Here is a 26,863-nt window from a genome sequence, read left to right as displayed (position 1 = left end):
CTGTAACCATTCGGCTACAATGGCGCTCCTTGAATGACTTTTCTTAATTTACTTTTCCTGGCCTTCCATTTGGCCCTGGCCTAACGTCAACTTTGTTAAACACAAAGATAGAAATCATGGAGACCAGAGATAACCAGAGACGTTGGTGAAATTCAAAGAGACCTCTAGATCAACTCCTATCCCCTGATGGAGATGAAGTGGAGCATGCAGAGGAGTGGAGGGCAACATGTGCTTGATGATTCCATAAATGAACAGCTATGCTCCGGAGGGCTCCTGTATTCGTCATCTATATTCCCAGCAGAAAAAAAAGCTGAAAACATACCACTCACATCCACATCTCAGAGCAAAACATGGGGATCATGTTTTATAAGGTTTCTTTCACAGCACCTGCAGGGTTCAAGATAATGTTGTCTGTTGTGGACTGCTGCAGAGAGGAGTCAGCTGCACTGCTCGTGTCATCATACCTGAAGTACTGTGGATCCTGTTTCTGATCCTGTATTATTAACCACACAGACATGCACTTTTGATATACTTGTTAATGTGTTTATGTCCCAACCAGTGCAAAGCAATGGAAATTCAATAATATATCCCTTTTATGGACCAGAGTAATGTTTAAAACCTAATATATAAACATTTCACATATTACATAGACATGAAACATTTTTAAAGATGAATATTTTTTTTAAATGACAAAAAAGTAAAATCTTTGTAGAAGTAAATCAGACTTGATCAGCTGCTTTTTGGGAAACAAACACACGAAAAACAAAAAACAATAGGGTCTTTGCCCTTAGGCTAGGACTACTGTTTTACAGTAGTCCTCTGCCTTTTGGGCTCGGCCCCTAATAATAAATTAAACACTAAAGCTGCAAGCAGCGTTGAACGGGCCCTCGTGCCTCCGCGCATGTTGGGCCACGGTGCAACTGAAGGGCTTCTGTCACGGGCATGTAGATGTTGCCAGACAAAGGCTGTTTTCAGATAGTGCAAGGAGATGAACATCGCTTGCTTTGTCCACTATTTGTCCTGCTGGTGGGACTGCTTCGCTGAAATTTTGTAGGGGGTGCTATTCAGCCAGTTTGCATCACTGATGGAATATTGTCATGTAGACGTGTTCAGGCCGGGACTCTAATCAAACATGTAAAGTCTGGTGCAGACTGGAGCATTTACAGTAAAGTTATGGCAACTTCCTCTGTAATGGTGAAATATCAAATCTCAGTGGTATGAGGATGAGAATTTTCTGCAGGGTGAGACATGTCTGCCTTGTTCACACCTGTGGCATCAAAATTATGCAAGTTTTGGGCACATTCAATTTCAGTTGGTAAATTGAAAACTCTTGATGAGTTTGTGTGTAAAACAAATTAATTTCCTAATTTTCATCAAGACTATTTTTAGAAAAGTAAAAATGCGGACTCCCTGTTGGACTTAGGTCAGGGTGTGATTTGTAGGTGATGAGACGAATAATTGAGTTTTGGTTCAATCTCTCTACAACATTCCTATGGGCCGTGGCGGCCATATTACTGACATAGGTGGCGCTCTCAAGCACATTTTGGCACTTTGGGGATTAATTTTTACATTTTATCAAATTTTTCACCAGACCTGATGTGTGTGCCAAATTTGGTGAGTGGCAGAATAATAAAGAAAGAAAAAAAGAGACAAAGAAAGAAAGAAAGAAAGAAAGAAAGAAAGAAAGAAAGAAAGAAAGAAAGAAAGAAAGAAGAAACAAACAAACAAACAAACAAACACATAGGACGAGGGCCCTAAATACAATAACACAAAACAATCAATATAATAACATCAACATGGACATACACATAAGGGCTCTCCCACCATTCCAAACCTGCCTCACTGAAAAGTCCACTCTCAGTGTTTGTGGACTGGATGTTTCCATAATACACTTGTGTAAATTGTTTACTGGCCTTTGATTGGCCCCGAACTAGTTGTGATGTCACAAATCCTACTCATAGACCTGCCCCTTAAAATCATATTTTCAGTGAGCATGGAGAAACTTTCCACTTTCAGCAGATGAATGTGAAAACAGCCTTCTAGAGTCAAACTCTGCACATACATCATTCTGCACAGTGAAGCTCAAACATGCAACTGAAGAAGAACAAGAAGAAAAACATATTTTTGAGTGGTGAAGGACAATTTATTTCTATCTTAATCTCTGAGGTGTTAATTAGTAGTGTTTGTACTGATACAAAAATGGCATACAAATCAGACCTGATGACCAAATATTTTATGTTGTTGATTAATGCATATTAGGCTGATTTATGCACACAGACATGAATGTATGCATCTGCAGATGCCTTGTACAATCTGTCCAGTGCATGAGTTATATGTGCTAGTTTCCTGCTTGAAAGAGTAGACCTGGCTAAACAAAACATAACAGCCAGGCTTTGTACCACAGGGATGTTACAAATAGCTTCATGATACTGTGGGTTGCAGGACAAGGAATAACAACTTGGATGAAAGAATTTCACACTCTGCCAGCATGTTCATCAGACCCAGAGTCATGATTTCTCTTTGTTTATCTGCTTTTTTTCTGTGCCTGGGCAAAAATAATAAGGTTGCAATAGTAGCCAGACTTCTATCAAAGTCAGTGTGCATGTCCTGTGAGAAAGAGCCCTCATTATCCTTGTTCATGAGCCTTTAAAAACTGGAACCCAGCCAAAAGATATTAGAGTGCTTTTGAATGTGACACTGTTATCTACAGACTGAATTCATATCCGGCTTGAGTTCCACCTTATTTTTCAGCATTATTCATATTTGGTCTGCCCTGCTGAGATCGAAATAAGCATCTTCAACAACATGTTTATCATCATGACATAATTGGAATAATGATAATTATGAATCTGTGTCAGACCAGACACCAGGGACAGCCTGGGTGAGAGAGGTGATAGAATTATCATTAATCTTTTATTACTAATTATCATTAATCATTAATGTACCTCTCATTGTACAGCTTAATGCTACGCTTGACTTGACGTTAGACTTGGCAAATCCACAAAAAGCCACTCGAGAAATGTTTCCTCTAATTTGCTGTGCATCACACATGCCGAATGGAAAGTAACTGAGGGTAGTGCTCATCAGTTTAATTGCATTGCCCTTCAAGTCAATTTGGTCTAACAATGGTTCAGCAGTTTCTGTGGGGGTGTTTCTTTTTTACTTTTTCCTCTCTGCTGTCACTGTCATCTGACCCTATCTGCTCAGTAGTCAAGATTGCTGAGAAAACATTGATTTAATTGCACGGATTTTAGATACTGGCTTTCTCCTGCTGCAGTGTCTTCCCCTTCCCTGCCGTTACCATGCCTGTATGCTGTAAACTTACTACCTACAGTAGTAACCAAGCATTAGGGCACCAGTATAATTCATCAAAACTGCTTGTCTGATGTTCAAATTGCTTCAGAAACTCTCTAACTTCTACACCTTCCTGACGTCAGAGTAAGGGGGCTGCCTACGAGAATTTCTGTAACTTTCTGAAAACCAACAAGCCAACAATCACCCACTTCACACAGTGAGTGGCCAGGTGTGGGGAGGTAAGAAACTCAGCAGGGTTTGAACTTCTCTGTCAAGTTCTCTTTTCTCAATTGTTACATTAGTGTTTCCATCACATTTTGACAGAAACACTAATGTGTTACAAACAAGTGCGACACTATTGATGCCTTCCAGGAGAGACTGTCTGGAAATGTGCACTTGTTATGTTATATATCATATTTAAAGAGGAACTCCACACTAAATACATTTTTTGCAGCATACATATAATCACATAGATTCTTGTTGGCATTTTGTTAATACAGGTGATTTTTCCACAATACACATATTGTGTGTAAAAAAGAAAAGAATATAAGTAATAGGCGGTATATTTTGTATATTTACTTACCCTGTGGTAGCACCTGCCACACCAAGTATTACTAATAGTGGAACACTAGCTGGTTGTGGCTCCAGTTTGTGCCCCTCACACATAGCTGCTGGTAATGTTAGCAAGTGCCGGTGGAGAGATGTCGTACATGAACATAAGATTTATTTCTATTCTGTTGCAGTTAACACCACACACAGGCCCACCAATAACTGTGTTACATTCATTTCTTAACATGTTGATCCAACTAACAGCGTGGATACTGATACTATCTCTTCCAGTCTGGCCATTCATAGCAATTTAACACCTTCCAAAGTAGTAGGAACATGTTATGAGCATAACCCGGTCCTTACCCCAAGGCCAACGAGCATGTCATTAACTACATTAGTTTGTGAGGTTACAGGTTATGTTAAAAAAAAAAAAAACATTCCCAACCAGCAAATCCACTGTAGCATCTCCACTGTGTGGATGCTATCAAAGTATAGGGCAGTGGTCACCAACCTTTTTTCAAAAAAGATAAATACATTCATTTAATTGCCTCTGTGGACTCTTTAGTTCATGCAGTAGGCAACATTTGACCATTTACATTACTATTATGACTATTTTCATGTTGGGGAAACTAAGGCAGAGCATGAAATGAAAGACCCTCATCTCCACTATAAACATCTTCTATATAGATCGTCAACGTGAGGATGCTGACTTTTGCCTGGAACATGTAGTGTTAGCCTCATTGTTTAAGCAGACAGTCAGCTGGAAATCTTAAAAGATCAACCTGGGAAATTTTCTCAACAAGCTAGTGGAGCTAATGTGAGCTTATCTAGCTAGCCAGCTCCAGCTGATAAACTTTCACAGTCATTTCAGTTGTCAAAATTGATGCAGAGTCTGCTTTTGTCTACCTAGTCTGAAATCAAGGACCCATTATTTCAGAAATTACTAAGAATTTTGAGTGGTGAATAAGCCCGTTATTATTGTAAACTGCATTAGTGCTGGGTGAGAATGGAAAGCTTGAAAGGCATAGCAACAGTAAGGGGGACAGGGCTTAGCAGATAACCAATTAACACCTCTTTGCATCTTCCTGTTTTTGCAATCTCACTCCAACCTCTGGTTGTCACTTCAAAATTTCTATATAATACAAGCATGGGCCTTCATCTGCTGTCAAACTTTCTTGAGTACACCAAAGTGATACTCTACCGATTCTTGGTAAATATTCACTGGAGGCTGGGGTTCATTTGCAGCCAGTTACTCACTGCTTAACATGCTGAAAGGCTTTCTGATCACCTACAGATGTAGGGAACACTGAGAAAGCATCACCTCACTCATAACATCATAGTGTTAATGACCTGAAGACTACAGCTTGTATTTAATATGATGCCTATTCTGTGTGACAGACTGTTCCTCGGGCAGTGTGAAAGAGAGAGGAGATTCAATTGGGGAAGCAACTGACCATGGAGTTATACATCCAGTCATTACCAATGCGTGAAAAGAAATGCTCATTCTATTTTTTTTTTCTCTCTATAGGAGATCCATCCACGCACTGCATTTGAAGTGGGTTTTGATGTCAGCTTCATCTATTATGGATCGGGTGACATTTTTCTGATGACAGCCCCCCATACACCTAGATGCCTGGTATGCTCTTTTCCTGTCATTACCTCTGCTTTTTTCCCTTTACACTCTCTCTCTCAGTCCATTCTTTCGGCAGGAAAAGGTGCTGGAGTCAGAAAAGGGAGGAAAAAGTACACAGGACATATGGAATCAGACAGCAAGTCAAAATAGTTTATTATAGAACAGGATTCATAGTCGAGGCACTACCTCACATTTAGTATAGGCACTGAACTACTGCACTGGAGTCACAGCCACGACTCAATCTGAAAACCAAAGCCTGCCAGCCACACTGACGCTGGCTGAAGTTACATGTATAATACGTCATCACCCTGATTGACCTACAGCCAAATCAAGACACCAAAACAGTTTACATGAATGCTAAATTAAGTTATCTGATGTAAATCTGTTTGCAACAAGCATGTAATCTGAATAAATGCTGAGATGTTTTCATCTTCCATAGATATTTTGAGTACAAAAATGTACAGTATGTTTTTTTATCTATTTCCTTAGAGGTGGTAATGCATGTAGGGCATTATTGTTCTCATTAACAAGGTAATCAATGGAAAATTAAGCTATATATGCATTATATTATTAGTAAGCTATTAACCAAAGTTATGCTGACATGTCCTGTACTGTATGTAGCTGATTGATTCCTGCTCCAACAACCTTAAACCCATCAATAGCCTTTTTGTTTAACCATTTTGAAAACCATTGATTGTGTCTTTTGGTGTGACAATGTGAGTGGCAGGCTTTGGTGAGGGGAGGCAGCCTTCCATGTGTACATTACACCATTCTTTAATTCTTAAAATAATTCAGTCCTGCTCGGGACTCTTTCATACATCCTTATACACTTCTTGTTCTCTTTTGTATATCTCATCCCAACCAACCGTTTAAGAAGACATTGCAGTGTCACATTAATCTATTACAGTGACAACAACAACTACAACAATTATTATTATTATGATTACTATTATCATTATAATATGAATTATAATAACAAAAGTAATGCCAACATATACCCTTCTTTCACTCTCTTTGTCTGTGTGAACAGGTTATGGAAAAGAAACACTCCTCCTGCTGTAAACAGGGAGTAGCCTAGTCTTGTTTGTTCTTAGAGGGATTATCAAGTAGCATGAATTATGTTATAATAACTTTGTACATCAGTGATGCAGAATAAGCACCTCAAATTAGTACGATCAACAACATAGCATGGTGCCTCTTCTGTTTGCTGCTCAGTGATGCTTAACCTTTAAAGGTGGTGTGTAGAATTTAGTGACATCTACAACACGGACTTGGCAGAAATGGAATATAATATTCATAAGTATGATTTAATTAGTGTAAAACCACATGAAAATAAGAATTTATGATACACCTTATTGGCCCAGCTACAGTATGAGCCCAGTCAAAATCAGTGAATGCACAAAATGTGTTTGGTTTAAAGGAATAGCCAAACATTTTAGGAACTACACTTATTCCCTTTCTTTTGAAGACTGAAAGAAGAAGATCAATACCTCTCTTATGTCTGTGCATTAGGTATGGTACTAGAGCCAGGAGGTTATTAGCTTAGTTTGGCATAAAGACCGAGAGCAGCTAGCCTGCTGCATGTTGTTTGTCAAAAACTTGTAAAACTTTTGTAACATCCCACATTTCTGTTTGTGTACGGATTAAAAAAACAAGATGCAACATGTTAATTTGTGAGCTTTAAGCTTTACTTTAGGTGCTGGTAGATGTGTTTTTCCTTCTCCTCACCCACAAAGCCCTTAATGGTCAGGCACCATCATATCTTAAAGAGCTCATAGTACCCTATTACCGCATTACGACACTGCACTCCCAGAATGCAGGCTTACTTGTTGTTCTTAGAGTCTCCAAAAGTAGAATGGGAGGTAGAGCCTTCAGCTATCAGGCTCCTCTCTTATGGAACCATCTTCCAGGTTTGATCTGGGGGGCAGACACCCTCTCTACGTTTAAGAGTATGCTTAAAACTTTCCTTTTTGATAAAGCTTATAGTTAGGGCCAGCCCAGGCTTGCCTTGGACCAGCCATTAGTTATGCTGCTATAGGCCTAGACTGCCGGGGGACCTCCCATGATGCACTGAGCTCCTCTTTCCTCCTCCCCCTTTCCATCTGTACACATTCATGTACCATAAATGCATGTTACTAATGTGGCTTCTACATCGGAGTTTTTGTGCTTTCTGGATCATGGTCATGGACCCCCTAGTTACAAACGGTAGGCTTCCAAGGACCTGCTTGATGACCATGCCTGCTATTATTAGGGACCAAGCCCAAAAGGCCTTGCCTGAGGGTGAGGACCCTATTGTTTTTCGTGTGTTTGTTTGTTTGTTTCTTTCTTTCTTTCTTTCTTTCTTTCTCTCTTTACTATTACAGGACTTAAACCCTAAATTTGACCCCCTAATCATGCTCAAAAACTCACCAAATTTGGCATGCACAGGTCTGGTGAAAAATTTGATAAAATGTAAAAATTAACCCCTAAAGTACCAAAATGTGCTCTCTAGTGCCACCTATGTAACAAAATGGCCACCACGGCCCATCAGAATGTCGTAGCGAGATCAAACCAAAACTCAATTATTCATCTCATCAAGACCTACAAATAATATGCTGTCAAACACCCCTGACCTAAATCCAACAGGAAGTCCGCAATCAACCTTTCAAATAAGACTTTGCCCCAATTTTGGCCCCCAAACAAACGCTATCTACTCCAAGGGCATTAATGGTATTGGCGTCATACTTTGATACATGACTTATGACACTGTGCTGAAAAAAAGTTGCAAAAACTTTGTAATAACTCGAACAGTTTGGATTTTATAAGCTCTGAAAGTTGCAGTGCCACATCACACCTCACAATGTAAAACAATGGGGAGGCAATCTATGGGCATGAAGTTTGTGTCAAACAGAGGCTTATGACGTCTAAACTATAAGTCTGACCACTTTCAAACCTGTATCAATGGATTCGCCACGAAATTTCCTACTAAAAAATTATTTTTAATGTAAGATTTGGCCAAAGTAATGGGATTTATGAGGAGATTTCACAAGAAGTGTTCTCTAAAATCCTCCTCTCCAGCTGTTCCTGGTGATGTCACTCCCTCAGTGCTATGAAACATTCCACAATACACACTCATTATAAAATCACAGGAGGAGCAAAGAAATACTTCTAAAACTCACACTCTAATATCTCAAAAACAATAAAACATAGAAAAAACATGTAAATTCAAGATTTGTAGGTCAAAGTCTCATTTAAAGTTCAAATGAAGTCTGCATCTAAAACTATGTGGAAGCAGTAAATGTTCAAAAAGGTGTGGGTTCACTCACACTCTCCATTCAAATCAAACTTTGACCAGGTCATGTGGGTTAAAAGTCTTTCCTTTTCTAAAAATAGACTTGATGAAAATTAGGAAAATAATTTGTTTCACACACAAACTCATCAAAAGTTTTCAATTTACTAATTGAAATTCAAGTGAGTGGGCTCAAAACTTGCATGATTTTGATGACACAGGTGTGAGCAAGACAGACATGTCTCACCCTGCAGAAAGTTCCCATCCTGTCAATCAATCTTTCAAAATAAAAACACACCACACTTGTAATAAATATCCCCAATTTTTAAAAAGCAAAATGATCTGATCCCGGCGGGCCAGAGTGCGAGGTCCCAACCAACGCTGCTTGCAGCTTTAATTAATATTGTTATTGTTGTCATTATGCTTCTCCATGTCTCTCTCTCCCCTCTCCCCTTCCCTCCGTCTTTGTCTCTAAACCCAACCGGTCAGGGGAGATGGCCGCCCACCTAGAGCCGAGTTCTGCTTGAAGTTTCTTCCCATTAAAGGGTAGTTTTTCCTTGCCGCTGTTGCCAAGTGTTTGGTCATGGGGGATTGTTGTAAAATAAAGAGTACAGTGTAGAGCTGCTCTATGTGAAAAGTGACCTGAGATAACTTTCTTTTATGATTTTATAAATAAAATTGAATTGAATTGAATTGAATTTTTGAACTTTGGAGAGAGCCAGGCTAGCTCTTTCCCCATGTTTCCAGTCTTTATGCTGAGCTATGCTAATCACCTATAGGCTCTCGCTCCATAGTTAGACAGACAGACATGAGAGTGGTATAGTGATATAATAAGCATGTTCCCAAATATGTCAACTATTCTTTTAAAAGATCTTCATATCTTGTTTGTTGGGAAATTTACATTTCCATAGTTACACAAAACAAACTAAATTAGAGATGGTCTCTCTTGGCTCTGTTATGTTTCAGTTTTAGTTATTGTGAATATTGTAATTTTGTTTAATTCTATAATTCTATTTTATCGTATTAAAATACAAGAAATGCATGTGACTGCCATTTAGCAAGTGAACATCACATGGTTTCAAGTTTGAACTTGTGGTTTGATCTGACCACATTTACATTTTTATGATGTTATTGTTTAAATGTTTAGAAAGTATTGATCTGATCTGATATAGGGTTGACTGAAACAGATTTTAGTTGTCTCTGTGAATGAGGTTTAATTGTAATAAACAAACAACAATGTGAAACTTAAAATAATTGTGTATTTTTTATATTACATTTTTTTCTGTTATCTATAGTTAATATATTATTTCAGTATACAGTATATGTTCTCAGTACCATTAAGCTGGGGTCATATCTCACTGTAGTTGTTGGTGTCTATTGAGGGTTACCTCAGTGCTGTATGGGCTTGATTTTTTGTAAGTGCATAGTTTAAATTAGCAGAAGTTTCTGAGTATTTGACTGAAAGGGGTTATGTATGTCTTTCTACAACTTAATGTTCACACCATCATTTTAAGGATAAAAATACATGTGTAAAGTATTGTAACATAAAAAAATTAAAAGGATATATCTAATTTTTTAATTAGTGCTTCTCACACACTGCCTTACACTTCCCCATGCATGGTATCTAAGTGAGTCCTTCCTTATGTTCATTTTTCTGTCTTATCACCTTCAGTATACATTTCATCCAGTTCAGTAAATCTCCCTAGTCACATTTGCACACACAGAGCACATGGCAATACCGATCCACTGAGACCACAAAGCAGTTCAACAGGTTTCTACCATGTAGGGAAACAGCACAGTACAGCAAGAGAGATCAGAACAGGAGCAGGATTCTGGGTTTTTGTTTCCCAAAATGTCTGTACAAACTAGTTTCATTTTAACACTCAGCAGCAGCTTTGAAGACTGGTGGTTCTCAAGGTGTATGTGTGGTGAGATGGTGATTTTGGTTGATTCACAGGATTAAAAAATAATCATTTGGTGCTGAAAATCAGTACTTTTTGAATTTTGCAGCTTGCAGAGGTTGAAAAACACTTAACAGATTCAAATATGAACAAAAAAGCCCACCATATATCTCTTTTGTGTTTCTTGTCATACCAAATACAACCTTTTTCTAGGCATTTAAACTGCGGGGTCATATATATCCTCAATCTCAAGATTATACAAACTGTGCATCTCATCTGACCAACATGGTGAGAATAAACAGATTTATATATTTTATATTTTTTTAAAAAATTGCTGCAACATCAGCCAAGCAAAGCTTTTGCAAGAGGAATACTGGAACACATAACTAGTAACAAACACTTTGGGAAACCCAGCTCAGATCTGGACAACACCATGACACATTTGTCACCTCACAAACCTCAGTCCACAACACAAACAACTGGAGGTCAAAATAATGAACAAACATGAACAATAAACAAAATATTAATAATTAATAATCCTGAATACCTAATCCATAATAATCAAGGGGATTTTTATATTTTTTTTCAACTACACGTCCAAACAGGAAACAAAAATAACAACAAGAACACATGGGTATGCCAATGTAAGAGGAACACATTTATGCTACCTGCAGGTGTTGACACCGTTCCCTGTTGCCCAGGAAACTGTGTTCAAGTTTGCCTGCACAAAAAAAGATTAAAAAAAATGTAGAGACTTTTCATAGTCAAAAATAAGACACAGTTCTGCATTGGATTCATAAAACAGTGTAAATTCATCATCTTCCACCCCCATCTTTGCACTGTGCTGAATGCACCCCTCATGTTTTGTCAGAACCTGAGACTGTGGGCCTTATTTTTGTGATTCAAGGCACAGAATGTGCCATGCACAGTGCACCTACACCAAAACAGGGCCCTGAATGTGTCTTGGACAAAAGGGTACATATTGTCTCTATAAATGTTTGAGAGGTAATGATACACAAGGCAACTTTTTGGGGCAATGCAATCCAGGTCTGTTTGCTCTAGATAATAAAAACATGCTTGAAATGAGTTTGCATTTATTTCCAGTCATTGCTCCATACTGTTAAAATTTTAGGGCACTTATTGTTTATAAAATTGCCCTGTGCCTCAGGTTCTGAAGATTTTTCAGCAGACTCAGTTTGAAAAATTTCACCTAAAAACTCATGCTAATTAAAACAAATTGATGCTCTCATCATGGGAAGTGGGTCCACAATACATTTTGGCTTTCAACTAGTCCTGTAAGAATACATTTACATACACATTTACATATGCTTGTGCATCATCTCCTCATGGCTTTCTAAAAAAGTACAGCCTATAATTAGCTTCTACCTGTACTGAAACATCCTGTCCTTACTGTTGTTCTGTATTTCTCAACCTGCTGTCGGAAACAGTAGGGATTTTACTCCAATGAGAAAACAGCCTGACATGTACGTCACATTAGGAGCCAGAAAAACTGATTTATGAGGCATCTTTTCTATTGAAAGAAAAATTCTAGATTTATGAGGCTAAAAACAATCTGACACTGACAGGGTCAGAGAGGAAGTCTGAGAATTTTTTTCTTTTAAATTGAAACTAAAGAAACCAGACAACCAAAAGAGAGAGCTAACTTTGGCAAAGTCCCAGAATTCCTTGGCTACTGTAGTGTGGCATGTAAACAGTATCAAGGAGCTGGAGAAACAGTGAGCCTGCAAAGGAGACATTGTATCTTCCAGAAAACTCACAAACACACAAGCATAATAACAATCGTGCTCACAACCACCCAGATGCAGTCACAATGGCACACAACTTTGCAAATCCCCTCAGCTCTACAGAGCTTTTTAGCCAGCCCCTTTTTTTGGTTTTACAGCCCACAAACTTAACTTTCTTAAACATTTACATCTGTGGCAGGGAGCAGCTGTTTGTAGTAGAACGCCTCTGATAAAACCACTGCACACTTCCTGCCCAGCAGTGTTGGGAAAGTTACTAATTTCACCAATTATTCATCATGTTACTCATTGAAAAGCAATACTTAACTAATTGTTCAACAGCAAAAGCATATAGTTATTCAGCCCAGCTCCGTAAAAGGTGCCTTTAAACAACCCCAAAGCTTTATTGTGACATCAAATTTTCTGTATTTAAAACATGTAGAAATACAAAATGGGACATTGTAGTTTAAAAAGCTGTTGTTTGGAGGTATTTACTGACCATCAATAGCTAGCATATAAACCAAGCTACTGGTGGCTAGTTAGCATCAAAATGAACATGATTATTGGACTTATGTTTATCTAGTGGTCAGAAACGTGACTCAGAAATGAATGCCAATATTGTTCCATGTGTGTTGATGTCTTAATAGGCTAGCACATTTTCCATAACTTTATTAGGCAATGTCAGATGTATTTTCAGCTGTTCTTCTGCCCCCACGTGACCACTAATCATTTTAAAACATAATATATAATATCTAACAATTATCACCCAATTCTACACTTCCCCCCAGCTCTATGGAGTGTATCTTACATTTTACTTTTTTGGTTCAGTCTTTTCACTCTCATCAGTGTGTATTTTTAGCCTAATTTTCTCAGGAGTTGGTGGAGCTAAATAGCTAAACTGAAAGTGAATATTGGGATTATATTCATTAGGTGGCCAGAAAGTCGATACTGAATTAATGCTCATGTGTAATTTGGCAAATTTGGTTTGCTAACAAGTTTGCCATAACACTAAAGAAGTAATAATATGCCAATGCTGTGTTTACAGTTTGTTTCTGCTGCCCCAAAGTGGCCAAAAAAATCAGTTAATGCAACTTTACAATTCAGTGTGGTAAGGTTGCTGCCAATTTTCTGCAGTGGCCAAATGTGGTACTGCAACACAAAACATCCCCTGTGACACCATGAAAGATGCACCTGTATATCTGTAAAAACACTACAAATGGCACAGAAGGCCAATTATTTATTTTTGTATAAAAATAAACCATAACATTTTTTAACTTTTTGGATAAATGTGTGGCCAATTGCCAAACCATATCCACTTCTCTGAGAAAAATATACATGTGGTAGTGCACACACACAAACACACACACACAAACACACACACACACCCATGCACTACTTGGATGGAGTAGAGGACCACAGTCCCCAACCAGCAGAGCTGTTTACTGACAAAATGATGTCTGTATTCTCGCCAAGCTTATGTGGTTCTTGCCAGATAGAACTGAGTGAGTGTGAGTGAGTGAAACTGTATGCTTGCAAGCATTTTTTCAGGCATGTAGGTCTGTGTTTGGCTCTGTGTACTAGGACTTTAAAGGATTGTGTGTGGGTGTTTGTGCGTGTGTGCACGTGTACATATGTGATGAGTGTGTGGCTTGTACCCAACACACTCAATTAGGTGCACACAATGCAGCACCAGAAATAACCAACTGTCATATGTGCTCCAACAGCATCTTATGCTCTCTCACAGCAATAGATGTCTGACTCTGTTAACAAGGTCTGCCAGGGTGCAGACCAGAAAAATGTATGAAATGGAGCAAGTGACAGTGAAAACGACATGTGCTTGTGTGTTTGTGTGAGTGTGTGAAACAATGCTTGTCTTGAGGGCCGGAGATAGCTCTCTTAACTTGTGCTTATCTGTGTCTCTAACTAATCGACAGAACTTGTCTCTCTCTTTCTCTCTATGTATGAATAAATATTATAAAGTCTATTTAAACAGAGGTTTCTGTTTTGGGGCACACAATGGTTCAGTTCTGTTCACGCAGCACATAGGATGTTGCTCTTCATGCACCTGCAACATTTATTCGGGTATTCAAAATAGTTTGACTGCATCAAATGACAGCCATCGCTAAATGATGCACTATGCAATTACAGTCTCTACTTTTAAAATTTGTTATAGTTGTAAAATAGACTATTCTGGTTTTAACTTTCCAGTTTCTTCCCTCCTGTGAGATTCACATCCATTTGTCATTTTGTTTCACACCCCATCTTTAATCATCTAGCCACCAAATAAATTAAAATAAACTTGAAATTTTACAAGAGCAAATATCATTACTTGTATTCTCCAGACAGCAAGGAAGAGGAACAGGGCAATTAAGCTGTCCAATCACCCATTAATGCAGATTTCAGTAAAAGTGCAACTTAGTACACTCCCTCAGTTATCATGGAAACCTGGCTTTTCATAAAATATAGATTCAATATTTGTGAAGTTTTATAACAGATTATCTCAATAAACAGTTTTAGTTTAGACTGAAGCCCATGATTCTTTGTTATACCATCAACTGTTACAAATGTGTTACAATACATTCATTCAGAGTGGAGAAGCTGATGACTGGTCTCTTGAGGTGCAGATTCAAAAATGCTACCAATATAGTAGGAACAGACCTCAACAGAATAGCTGCTGGATAAGAAAGACCAATGGAGGCTGCACAGTAACATATTTCACTGGGTTATTCCTGTTTCCTGCGCCCCACACAGGTCATTGAATCTGTCACAGATCATTCTGCACTGCAGCTCCCCTCCATTATCTCTCCTCCGCAACTCCTGTACACAAAGCTATAGTGGTTTCAAATCAGGCTATATTAAGATGATGAAGCCTCATCTCAGTCCAAAAAATTTGCCACCAAAAATCTGTCTTTTGAGTATCAAGTATTTACCAATGTAGGTTTGGAGGGGGGCTATGAAAGGTTTGTAGCAGCTGTAGTCAACTTGGATTCACAGTAGTGATAATAGATTCCAATAGATCAAAGAAACTTGTGTCAAGACATATCTACATGTCTACGAAAACTCCCACAGCATAATCCACTGCAATTGATTTGTATGTTCAGTATGTTTCACTTTAGCTTTTTCACAACACAACTAACAGTGTAAGGCAGTGACACATTATTTAGTAACATGTTACAGTAATGTGATTTTTCCAGTCTCAAGTAGTGTAGAGGATTACACTGATAGTGTATCAGTTTGTATTAGTTTGGTCTCATGCATTCAATGGACAGAGTGGACAGGGAGGTGTTAGCTTGGTGGCTCCACTTACCTCCAAAGTTGTCTTATTCACATGTCGTGTGTTCTTACCTAGCTTGCTCATGTTAGCAACTGGTTAACTCATATTCAGAATCACCTTATTTTGTTCAGAGTTGGAGTGGCTTCACTGAGAGGACTGAACTTCTGGAGTGCTGTGGGCAGTCACCAGGGGCTAGCGCTAAACTGGCTGTTGAAAATCAGTTAATACCTCCAAATTGTGGAGGTTTTTGAGTTGTTTAAAGGCAACTTTGACAGAGCTGGGATGAGTAACAAATGTAATGTAATGAGTAATGAAACTGAAAGTAATGAATTACTTTTTCAAAGATTAATATGTAATATGTAGTTGATTACATTTTCAACTAACTTGCCCAACTTATAGCTAAATACACCACCTTTGTGTCATGCTATCACTTCGAAGATCAACCAGAAGTAGCATATTTAGCAATTTACAGGCAAAGCAATGATTGCTTGGCACATACTGAATATGATGAACAACGGAGCAGATTAAGCTGAAGAATTGGGAAAGTTTCTCTAGATGATTTGATATGTTTTTACACATTTTTTGCAGAGACACTGGGTCACAATTGGAGTACTTTGTAATGGCTATGAATCCAAGCTAAGTAGAGCTGCCAGCCTCCATAAAGAAGAAAACTACAAACTTTTCAAAAACACTTTTCATGTCTAGAGCAGATTATTAATTCATAATCAAAAGACAGTGGAGGTGGAATATTCTTTTAAACAGACAAGTCTATCATATATGGTTATGCTAATAGGCAGCAACTGTGATCATGGTAGCCTACACTACACTAGGGTTAGGGTTAATCATAATCATAACCAATAATAATAAACATGAAAACTAATCTGTACATAATATATGTTTTTGTCCGATTGTATAAATTCCTAAAACCTAAAGAGTAACAAAATTGCTTCAAAATGTTGCCCAGGTATCATCGACTTAAGATGCTCTTTCCATTTTATCCATCATCTGCCTGACATCAAGTTGAGGTAAAGAATACAGTGTACTGCTATCAATCATAAAACTCAAGGGAAATACAACATGTCAGGAAGCTGATGTTGAAATTATTATTTATCTGTTCAGATGCTTCAGTGCAGCAGGGATGAGTAACTCTGCATTCACTCCACGAGCAACTGTATCCATGGCTACAGTATGAAGAACCATTTGATCTTGGTGATTGATTGCTTCGGTGCTAATGTTGTAGCAGAACTAGATAGATGTGTAGCAAAGTGAGGTGCCGACAAGTTTGACTGCAGTGAAGTTTTCTGCAACTAGAAACAAAGGACACGCAGTGGCTGTCGTCAACATCAGCCGACGTTTCACTGGTTGTAGAAAAATGGATGGACTTCTGACTAGCAGTTGCTTGCGATGTAAACGCATGTTAAGGGCCACTGATGTTGACACCATGGTAGCAGTTGCTAGCAGTGCTAACTTTCACACATACATAACAAAAACAGAAGAACCAAAAGGGACATTCACATTCCCAGAACGTCACTGTCTGAAACTGAACAAAGTGTTGTAGAGACACAAATATGGCCCTATGTTCCTTTAATATCCAGAAAAGTACCCTGCTTTTATTCAGAAAAATGCTTAACAGTTCAAAGGCGTGTTGTTTCTTTACACACTATGTGTGTCTGTTTTTTGTCTTCCTCTGATAGAAAAGCTGTCAGTTTTCTGTCCTTTCCACAGCAGTCTGCTTGACGTCCTTAATTTTGCATTTGTCCAGCTCCGTCTGAAAACTGTCTCTACAGCTCCCATTTTAAAAAATGCTTGATGAATGTGGAAAAGAGTTGTCTACATCTCAGTATAGAAGAGGAATCCATCAGTTGGACATAAAGGTAGAAAAGTATCTGAGTGTGGATGATTTCATCTGTGGAACCAATTCATGTGTTTTTGTCTGTGTTCACGCACATACATGAATAAAATATTAATGCCAGTTTGCATTGATTCCTGTGTGTGTGTTTGGCTGTGTGCATGTGTCACACTGTTTCCTGCAAGCAGAGGGCTTCCAGAGCATTACTGGGTCCCTGGGCAACTCCGCCAATGACAAAGAGCATGCTGGTTGTCTGCATGAGTGCAGAGGAGCAGCGTGCAGTGGGCATAGGTGCCACATACTCCCAGCGCCGTTTCACTGGGTTGTAGCTCTCCACTGTACCAAGCGGCGATGGCTCGTTACCTGCAAAATGGATGGTAAGATGTCAGAATCAAACAGCAGTAATGTTTCTAAAGCAGCATTAGACAGGACTTAAATTCAGTCTGGAAAACAATTGAAAACAGACAAATTAAAAGCTTGATAGAGTTATGTTCCCTTCTTTTTATGGACTATGGAAGCAAGTAATGTCCATAAAGATTTCAATCTTATGAGCAACTAAATACTAATGATTGTGAAATTTAATCACTGCTTAATAATGAATGTTGAAATTTAAATACCAATTTAAAATTAAATTAAATGTACATCAATGAAATACTTTGCTTTACTAAACCATCAGGCTCGATTGCTCATCCTTGATGTAACGGATGTTCTGGAGGCCTGAACTTCATATCATAAATTTTTGTGTCGGAATCTTACAAAGCCAATTTGAGCAATTGTATTTTTGACGTTGACTTAAACTTTTGGATCCAAAGTTAGCTTTTTGAATTTGCACAATTTGAATATAGTGTTTTCAGACTGGGTGTTTGAATTTGTTTGAATTTTAACAAATTTTCAATTGACAATTGAAACTTTCAAACTACAAACTACATACATTGAGATGGATGGTTTTCAAGGTAAAATATTTCAAAACTGTAAATTCAATGGTATTTAAACTTCAGCATTCAATAATCATTACATCTGAAAATAAGGTATTGAGTTGCTCATAAGATTCAAATTATTTGCCTTTATAGAAGACACACATACTATATACACATCATTAAAATCTGACTCTTTCAGATTACAGCATGAATGTGTGCTCATCACACCTCTCATTAGTGACTTTTCTTCTAACATTTTGCTTAAAGTGACATATCACCTCCAGGGCAGATGTGACATGCACATGCATCATGCTGGAACTTTGAGGGTGCAATGAACTCATTAAATGTGAACACAAAGCAAACATACACACAAGTTGACACGCTCTAAATCCAAGATAACACCTCCCACAGAAATGTGATGAAGAATCTCACCCTGCTATCATAAATAAGCTAAAATAGTTTAAGAATATCAATACCAGTCTTTTACTGTAAAGAAGCTGTGTTATAGCACAGTATGTGGTAAAATAAATAAGGTACTTGTTTTACTAAGATTATGTAAACAGTTGTGGCACAGCATATAAAATTAGTAGAATTAAAATAAACTGCTGGCAACAACACAAAATTCACAAATATCTGCACTGTGAAACTGGCAAACTGTGGGGGGTCCAGAAGTGGGTCTGTCTGATCCTTCACAACATTTTGGAGGACACATTGATGTTATTTTTGTAAGGCACTCAGAAAGTGGAGACTTGTTAGCCTAGCTATAATGTGAAAGACGGTGCTTGTAGTGATTAACCAACAGAGAATTATCACACGACCCTGCAGCTCCCCTCAGTTTTACTTTCTTTCAGCTCATTGTTTTGGTTTTACATCCCGCACCTTTATTGTTTTGTCTCAGTCTCTCTGCTCTGTTCAGCAAGATGTAAGAGGGAGCTGTTTTCAGCAAAACATAATATGAGAAACCCACTGTACGCTAACTTCTAGCGTTTAGCATTTAGCAGCTAAAGAGCCAGATATTTCCCTCAGGAGTTGGTGGAGACCCAAGACAGAGCTAAAAGAGAGTGAATATTGGACTCACATTCACCAGGTGGCCAGAAACATGACTCCAAGTGAATGCTAATGTTGCTCAGTGTCTGCTGGATGTGTAAATAGAAAAATGTGTTTTGCGGCTTGTTGCGTTGCCCCCAAGAGGCCCAAACAAAATGAATTAATGCAGGTTTAGATGTGAAAAATATAGTCTATATATATTTGACACACAAAGCAAATAGATTAATGCATGAAAAAATGAATAAATGATCTAAAAACTTATAAAAGGTTATTTGGCCAAGTAAAAAAAAGATTTCACAGTTAAAATGTTTCAATATTATCTCAACTTTACACAACTAATCTACAGAATCTATGTTTGGTGCTAAGTGCTCATGTGTCTTCCATATCATCAACCATCAATAAAACAGGTTTCTTTATTTGGAACTCTTTTTCTGACTTTCACTGCTCATACTAACTAGCCAGGTTTTATAGGTAAAAGCAAAAAAATCCAAAATAATCTATATCTTATTGTGAAAATCTCCTGGATGTTTGGTTAAATTGCTGTTTTCTCACGATTTAGAAATGCAAAGTAAAACAAAACAGATTCATTTATATGCAAATGTTGAACAGTGTTAAATAAATGTATATTACTGGATTGAGTGTTTGCTCCAAAAAAGACTGACACCAGGAGGTTTTCAACAAAATAACAATCAGTCAAAATTATAAAACCAGACAGCCTAGCTTTAATTTCATCTACAACATGATAAGTCTCACCAAGGATTCTTCTCCTTTCTGAGCTCTGCTGTGATCTTCTTTTCCTTTCTTTGCTCTGTGTTTCTCTTTCCCTCCCCCCAATCTCCCTCCCTTTCACCTCAGGTGCAATGCTCACTGTCATTATGCATCAGCCAGCACTAAGTTGTTGCCGTTTCCATGGAGACCCACATCACAGCGAGTTCTCAAATGATATGGACTGGTGAGTGTATTGTGTGTGTGTGTGTGTGTGAGCACGCGTGCGCATGTGTGTGTCTATCTGTCTGTCTTATGAAGACTATTATCATCATTTTGTTGGAAGAACAAAGTGACAGTGCCGAGTCGTCCTTTTCAAAGCAATCTGGGCCTGCTCAGGCCTCAGCTCCTTTATCATTTTTTATGAAGACACACATATCCACACCCATGACTGCGCACACACACACACACACACACACACACACACACACACACACACACACACACACACACACAAACACACACACAGAGCACAGAAACGTATTCCTAGCTGCTCTTGGTGCTCAAAGGCTTCCTGTCGTTGCTTTGGTTCTCAGCCCACAGACGTCACGTCCATTCAGCTCCTGTGCTCTCCTTTTCCTCCATCCTTCTTTGCTAATATCTCGTTTTTCCTTTTGTCATTCTTTATTAAGTTACTTTTTCATTTTTTCATGTCCTATAAAAAAATCCTCATCTTATTCCTCTCATAATTTCTATTTTCTTATCTAAGTCTCTAATTCTTTCTTAGAGACTATTTTCTTCTACTTTATAGCTCTTTAACTCTACCCTCTTTCTGCTGCTCTGTTCACTACGATTCTCCTCTCTTCTTTACTAACCTTCCTTCTCTCAATTTCCCTGATCTCATTTTGGCTTCACTTTTTCCTCCTTGATGCTTTTCCTCTTAAATTGTCTTCCTTTCTTCTGTTCTTCTTCTTCTGTCACCCCTCCAACTCTGAACCTCTGTTGCTTTGTCTTCTCTTCTCTTGTTCTTTCCCTCCTCTAGAGATAGCTTTCCTTTTTCCTCGTCTCACCTCCTCATTGTTCATCCTCATGCACACAGACACACCCATACAGCACATACAGTGCACCGATTTAACCTTTATCCATGTGAGCCTGGTGCTTCATGCAAACATTTAGGTTACACATCAAATTAAAACTGTTGCATCTCATCACTATATGATGATCAGTCTTTTCAAGATGTTATTTCTGTTGATAAACTGTTGTAATTCATTTTAGCCACTATTCCTGAACCTGTACCTTCCTCTACTTCTGTTACTGATTTCCTACAATTGCCAGGATGCCTTTTAGAATCTTACTGGGAGAGCAATAACTACAGTGATACTAACAGCAAAAGTTTTCATCAAAGAAAGAAATGACCATTATGCATTTCACTCAAAACACAAAAGCTATGCTCCAAATCCAGACTACAGTACATGCTACTCCTTAGAGGGTTTCTGGCATGTAGTGTGTTCAAACTGGAAAAGTGTTCTGTTGATGGATATTATTCTCCAACAATGCAATGCACAAAAGAAATGAAGGAGCTGCTCACAGCTGGAAAAAATTAAAACTTTAACTGTGGATGGTGGTGAAAAAGCTCAGGAACACCTCAGGAGAAAAATACATTTTTGGAAAAATATATTGCTGTCTCTTTGTTAAAGGGGCACTCCACTGATTTTATATATGAGGCTCAGTTTACTCATTAGAAGGAGTACTGCTTAGTATGCAAAACAATTGTACAGCATGCTGTCTTCATGGCTCTGGTGTTGCTAAATTCAGAGAAAATGTCAAGTCAAAATCATCAGGGTTATCTTGGCCTAGGCTTAGAGACTACAAATTTGTACTGAATAGTCTGCATTATATAGCCTACTGGAATAGCATTTTTGGATCTTAACTCATACTAGGGATTAAAAATCATAAATAACTCAGATAACTCAGCCTCTGCCTTATGCAGTATGATAAATAGGTTTTTCAGTATGTCACTTGATTGTCCCCGAATTTTGTGGAAGTGCAATATTAAATCACTGGAGTATGCCTTTATGTTTAATTGGCAGTATAATTCTAAAGTTGCAGTTTGATTGATGTCTGAGGGTGCAAATATTGTATAATTTCCTGTTAGTATACAAATATTGCATATTTCATTTTCTTGTATGCTAACTGCAAAAACAGTATATTGTATAGATTGGTATGTAAGCCTATTGTGTGCAATTATCGCCCAGTGCCAGATAAGCAGGTATAGATAATGGATGGATAGATGTATGCAGTTAGTATAGATTTAAGACATGTTTTGTGGCTGCAATCTCTGCTGGTCTATTGAGACTACCAGCTGCGAAGAAACAGGTGTCTCTTCTTTGTCTTTGAAAGGCTTTCTTCCTGGAAGTTTTTTGAGCCTGACATTAGCTCTTATTGTTTAATTCCAAGGCACTGACATCAAAACTGACCATTGCTGTTGATTTTTGGATTGCGGTTATTGACAAAATTTTCATCTTGTGGGATATTACTACTTTCATGCTCCATCAAGATTATTTACCATGTGGGTTTGAAGCTTGGTATCCTCATTTTTTTCCCTTTTGAGATAATGCTACTCATCTACTGTCATGTGTTACAGTGAAGCCTCAGAGTCAAAGATATACGTGAGATCTGCCATCAGTGAAAAGGTAAAACTAGGAACAGGCCTTAATAATATTGAGACCTAGAAGACTAGACATCACACACAGCCATTTCCACTGACACAAGACTGAATCTGGATGTCATATTTGGATGGAGATACAAGGGCAAGAACTATAAATTTTCAAAGAAAGCTGGAGATGAGTTAACCAAATTAGAGTGGGTACATGTGAATTGTGGCTTTCCACCAAGATCTGATGAATTGGTAATACAATAATTCTCATTCAGTGTGCACCACATTGTTTTACCTATTTCCTCACCATATTTGGACATTTTAAAAAAAATCTCATGCTACATGATGTCAATGGTTCTCACAATAATCTATAACTGTCTTGGTCAAACATGGTCTGATCTGTCTGATCATAACTTTAATAGTCTTCACAATGTGTGTCCCCAGCCCTCAGTCCACCAACTGAATAATTTTAACTTTAGCAGATTTAGCGTGTTAGTATGCAAACATTAACTAATTAGCACTAAACACAAAGTACAGCTGAGGCTGATGGGAATGTCATAAGTTTATCTCTTGTAAATTTCATGGCATTTCATCTAATGTAGGGTTTTTCCGTTAGCCCGAGTTGGTCCGCTTTAGCTGCTCTGTGCCAAGCTAACCTGTGATGAAAAGCATTTCCACTAAAGCTTCACAGCAGGGGATAATGGTGGCGAGCTAAGCTGCTGCAGTCCTGCCCGCTAACCCCCATTCTCCTCCTCAAACAAGCGGTGTGTTGCGAGTCTCAACTGATGTGTCTGTGCTTGAGACCAGAGAGAAAGCTATGTTTTTAAAAGTCTCTCTGTGTTCAGCTCTCATTACTTTTGGAGCATCAAAAAATTTTTTGTGGTTTGAAGTTTAGTTTCTCTCCTGTGATCTTGTTTGCACTTTCAGATGTCTGCCTTATTGTACTGTTTCCTGATTGCTTTCAGCTGTATCGGAGCAACTGCGATAAAAAACATTTCTTTGACTTTTGTTGCTTCATATTTAAAGCTTTTAAATGACAAAATAAGGGGAGCCATTAATTGTGAAGAATTTATAGGAAATAAAACGTGTTTATAACTGAATTAGCGGTGCTGTTCTTCATTAAAAATTGGTTGAAACAACAAGATCTGGAGATATTTGGATCTATTAGTTCACTGGATCAGTTGGAAATAATGCAGGGAAGAATAGTACAAGCAGACATAGCCACAGTGAGATGTTTGATGAAGAGCTGCAGACAGAAATGGGAGTTTCTCCTAGTAAGAATTGTATTGCAGATATCCAGAGTGTTTATTCTGGATATCCAAAATGTAATTGTGGATATCTGAAATTGAAAGACCAATACACATGAATGGCAAAAGTGACAGCACTAAAGAAGCTAACAGAAGAATTTTTTTTGAAAACAAGAAGAAAACTTAAGGATCCTTGCTGGGTGGGTGTTCCACAACGGTCAGTGTTAGGTCCTCTATTATTTAGCCTATATATTAATGATCTCCCTCAACAGTGTCATAATGTACGACTACAAATGTATACAGATGACACCGATGTGTACACACATGTAAAAACAGCTGAGTTAGCTGCTGCTAAGCTAACAATTGCATTGGAAAGGATCAGACATTGGTTTGATCAATCATGTCTGAGTCTAAATGTAAACAAGACAAAAGGTATGTTTTTCTCTAAAACTATGGTACAACCTCCTAATGCTGATATTTTCATCAAAGGTGAAAAAAATATGACATAGTTACTGATTTTAAATATCTTGGTGTGACACTAGATCCAAATTTGAACTTTAAGAAACAAGTTTAAAAAATGGTTACAACCATAAAGTACAACTTAGCAAATTTTAAACATATTAGAAACTGTCTCTCTTTGGAGGCAGCCAAGATATGCATGCTATGATTCTTTCCCATATGTCTTATTGCATCACATGTTGGTGGCAGGCTGGAGAAACAGCCATAAAACCTCTTGAGTCCTTATACAAACAAACTCTAAAAGCTCTGGACAAAAAAACAATATATTTCCATCACTGTAGGGTACTGGATAAATACAATTTACTGAGCTTTGACAATTTTAGATTATTCTCAAATTTGTGCCTAGTTTGTAAAATTTTAAATGGTTTGGCCCCTCCTCCAGTATGTGACTTTGTGTATACTTGCTCAGTAAGTTTTATTAGATCCTCCAGAATATCCTCTATACAAGATTGTACCATACCATTTCATCGCACTGCATTTGGACAGTCAGCTTCCTCTGTGAAAGCCACAACTCAGTGGAATGCCCTACCTGATGATATGAAGAACTGTAGTTCTATCAGTACATTCAAGGCCAAACTAAAAAATGTACTAAAGACCAATCAGCTGTGTGACCTCTGAGTCTAGTTTACATTATTAATTTCTAATTGACATTGTGGGTGTATGTGATGTGCTGTTGTGTGTAGCTTTGTATTTTGTATTTTGTATGGTATGTTCTAGGTGTTTTGTTTGTTTTTGTTTTGTTTTGTTTTGTTTTTTGCTTTTTACTGTTTATTGTATGTTTTGATTGGGGGGGACTACGGATGCAAATTAGCTTCGAGCAAACTCCGGTGCAGTGCATCTTTAATGTTTAAAACTGCACACTGTCCCAATCAATAAATCCAATCAAGACAACAGGCTCATACTGCATTTTCTACAAACAGCACACCTCCAACAGGTAACAACTTCTTTTACCTTGCCGTACTGTGTAATGGAAAAACAGACGCAGCATGCCAGCCTGAAAACAATGGCAAAGCACCAATAGTTGTTGAGATATTTCACTCTGAACCACAAATGATGAACCTCATGGTGGTGCTAGAGGTTAAAGGTTCAACAAAGTCATTAGGATTTATCCTCTTGGGACCATGAATGTCTGCACCAAATTTCATAGCAATCCATCAAATAGTTCTTGAGACAATTCAGTCTGGACCAAAGTGGTGAACTGACCGGCAGACAGACCGACACCATGCTGCTAGCATGCCTAAAAACCAGGTGTTCTCTGAAAAGTAATAGCTGTTTTAAAATACAAAAAGTCTTACACAACATTTCATACACTCCATGAGGCTTGATTCATTTTATCTGCTGCAGTCTGTATCTTTTGCAGCTCAAGTGTCATTTGTATCCTTTACTTTTCAGTGTTACTCTTTCTGAAACTGTCAAGGGTTTCTTTTCTGTCTATTATGTTTTTCTGTTCACCCTTTTCTGGCCTCCTCTTGCTCCTGTTTTCAGACAGTGAGACAATAGCACAGCACTTTAGGTCAAACGGAAGCCACAACAAACCTGTGGTGGAGTTTGTGGTAATGTTTGATCTCCTCTCTAAAATGCCCTCTTTACAGCACTTATCATATTTTATCAGGCAGCATACAGCAGCCAGATTGCGCAGTACTCATCCTTGATCTCTTGTGGGCATCCTCCAGTTCTTTTCAATTAATGCTTGTATAAGAAAGATACTGTATGACTGTCATGTCATCATGATTCACTACAGCACGATAAGAGATAGCTGTACACTTGCTGCCAGCACTCTGGTTAGGGACAAAATGACTGGACACCACTGGTGCAAGTTTGGATCTCCAGTAGGAGTCCTCATAAATGGCCTAAATGTTCCTACCTAGTTTATTAAGTAGACTAGTAAGAATAATAACTGAGAAACTGAGAGTGCTTTAAACTAAGAGAAAGGGATGAATTACTCCTTTGCCATCTATGACATAATTTTTCATGAATGAACTGACTCTTTTTGTCATCATTTGGTTGAGTCTGATGGTGATTATTTGAATTACATGTAATTAACTGCTAAATAAATTTGGGTCTGAAGAGCACATTTATGCCTGGATTAATCATTTTTTTGTTTGTTTTTCCAATTTTTGGGGAGGTCAATTTATGCCTTTAGAGATGATGACAGGAAATAAGTGGAGAGTAAAATGGGGAATGACATGCAACAAAGGTCCTTAGTTGGACGTGAACTGGGAATGTTGTGGCTCATGCTCTGTGCCTTAAAGGCCCTGCACA

The 26,863-nt window shown here is 38.1% G+C and overlaps 1 protein-coding gene across 1 annotated transcript in view; it reads right to left on the bottom strand.

Annotated features, from left to right (window-relative positions):
* Nucleotides 1–11,196: 11,196 nt before the first annotated feature.
* The window catches only part of LOC122982828 (kelch domain-containing protein 8B-like), a 203,197-nt gene continuing 187,530 nt past the window's right edge, over nucleotides 11,197–26,863 (bottom strand). Inside the window, exon 6 of the mRNA XM_044352401.1 lies at nucleotides 11,197–17,873. Within this exon, the coding sequence (XP_044208336.1) occupies nucleotides 17,677–17,873 (197 nt within the window). The 3' untranslated portion in view covers nucleotides 11,197–17,676. The remainder of the gene's footprint in view (nucleotides 17,874–26,863) is intronic.

The sequence above is a fragment of the Thunnus albacares genome, chromosome 5 (assembly GCF_914725855.1).
Source record: "Thunnus albacares chromosome 5, fThuAlb1.1, whole genome shotgun sequence".
In the NCBI taxonomy this organism is placed as follows: Eukaryota; Metazoa; Chordata; class Actinopteri; order Scombriformes; family Scombridae; genus Thunnus; species Thunnus albacares.
The sequence above is the reverse complement of the archived record's forward strand: the minus strand, read 5'-3'. Positions and strand labels throughout refer to the sequence as shown.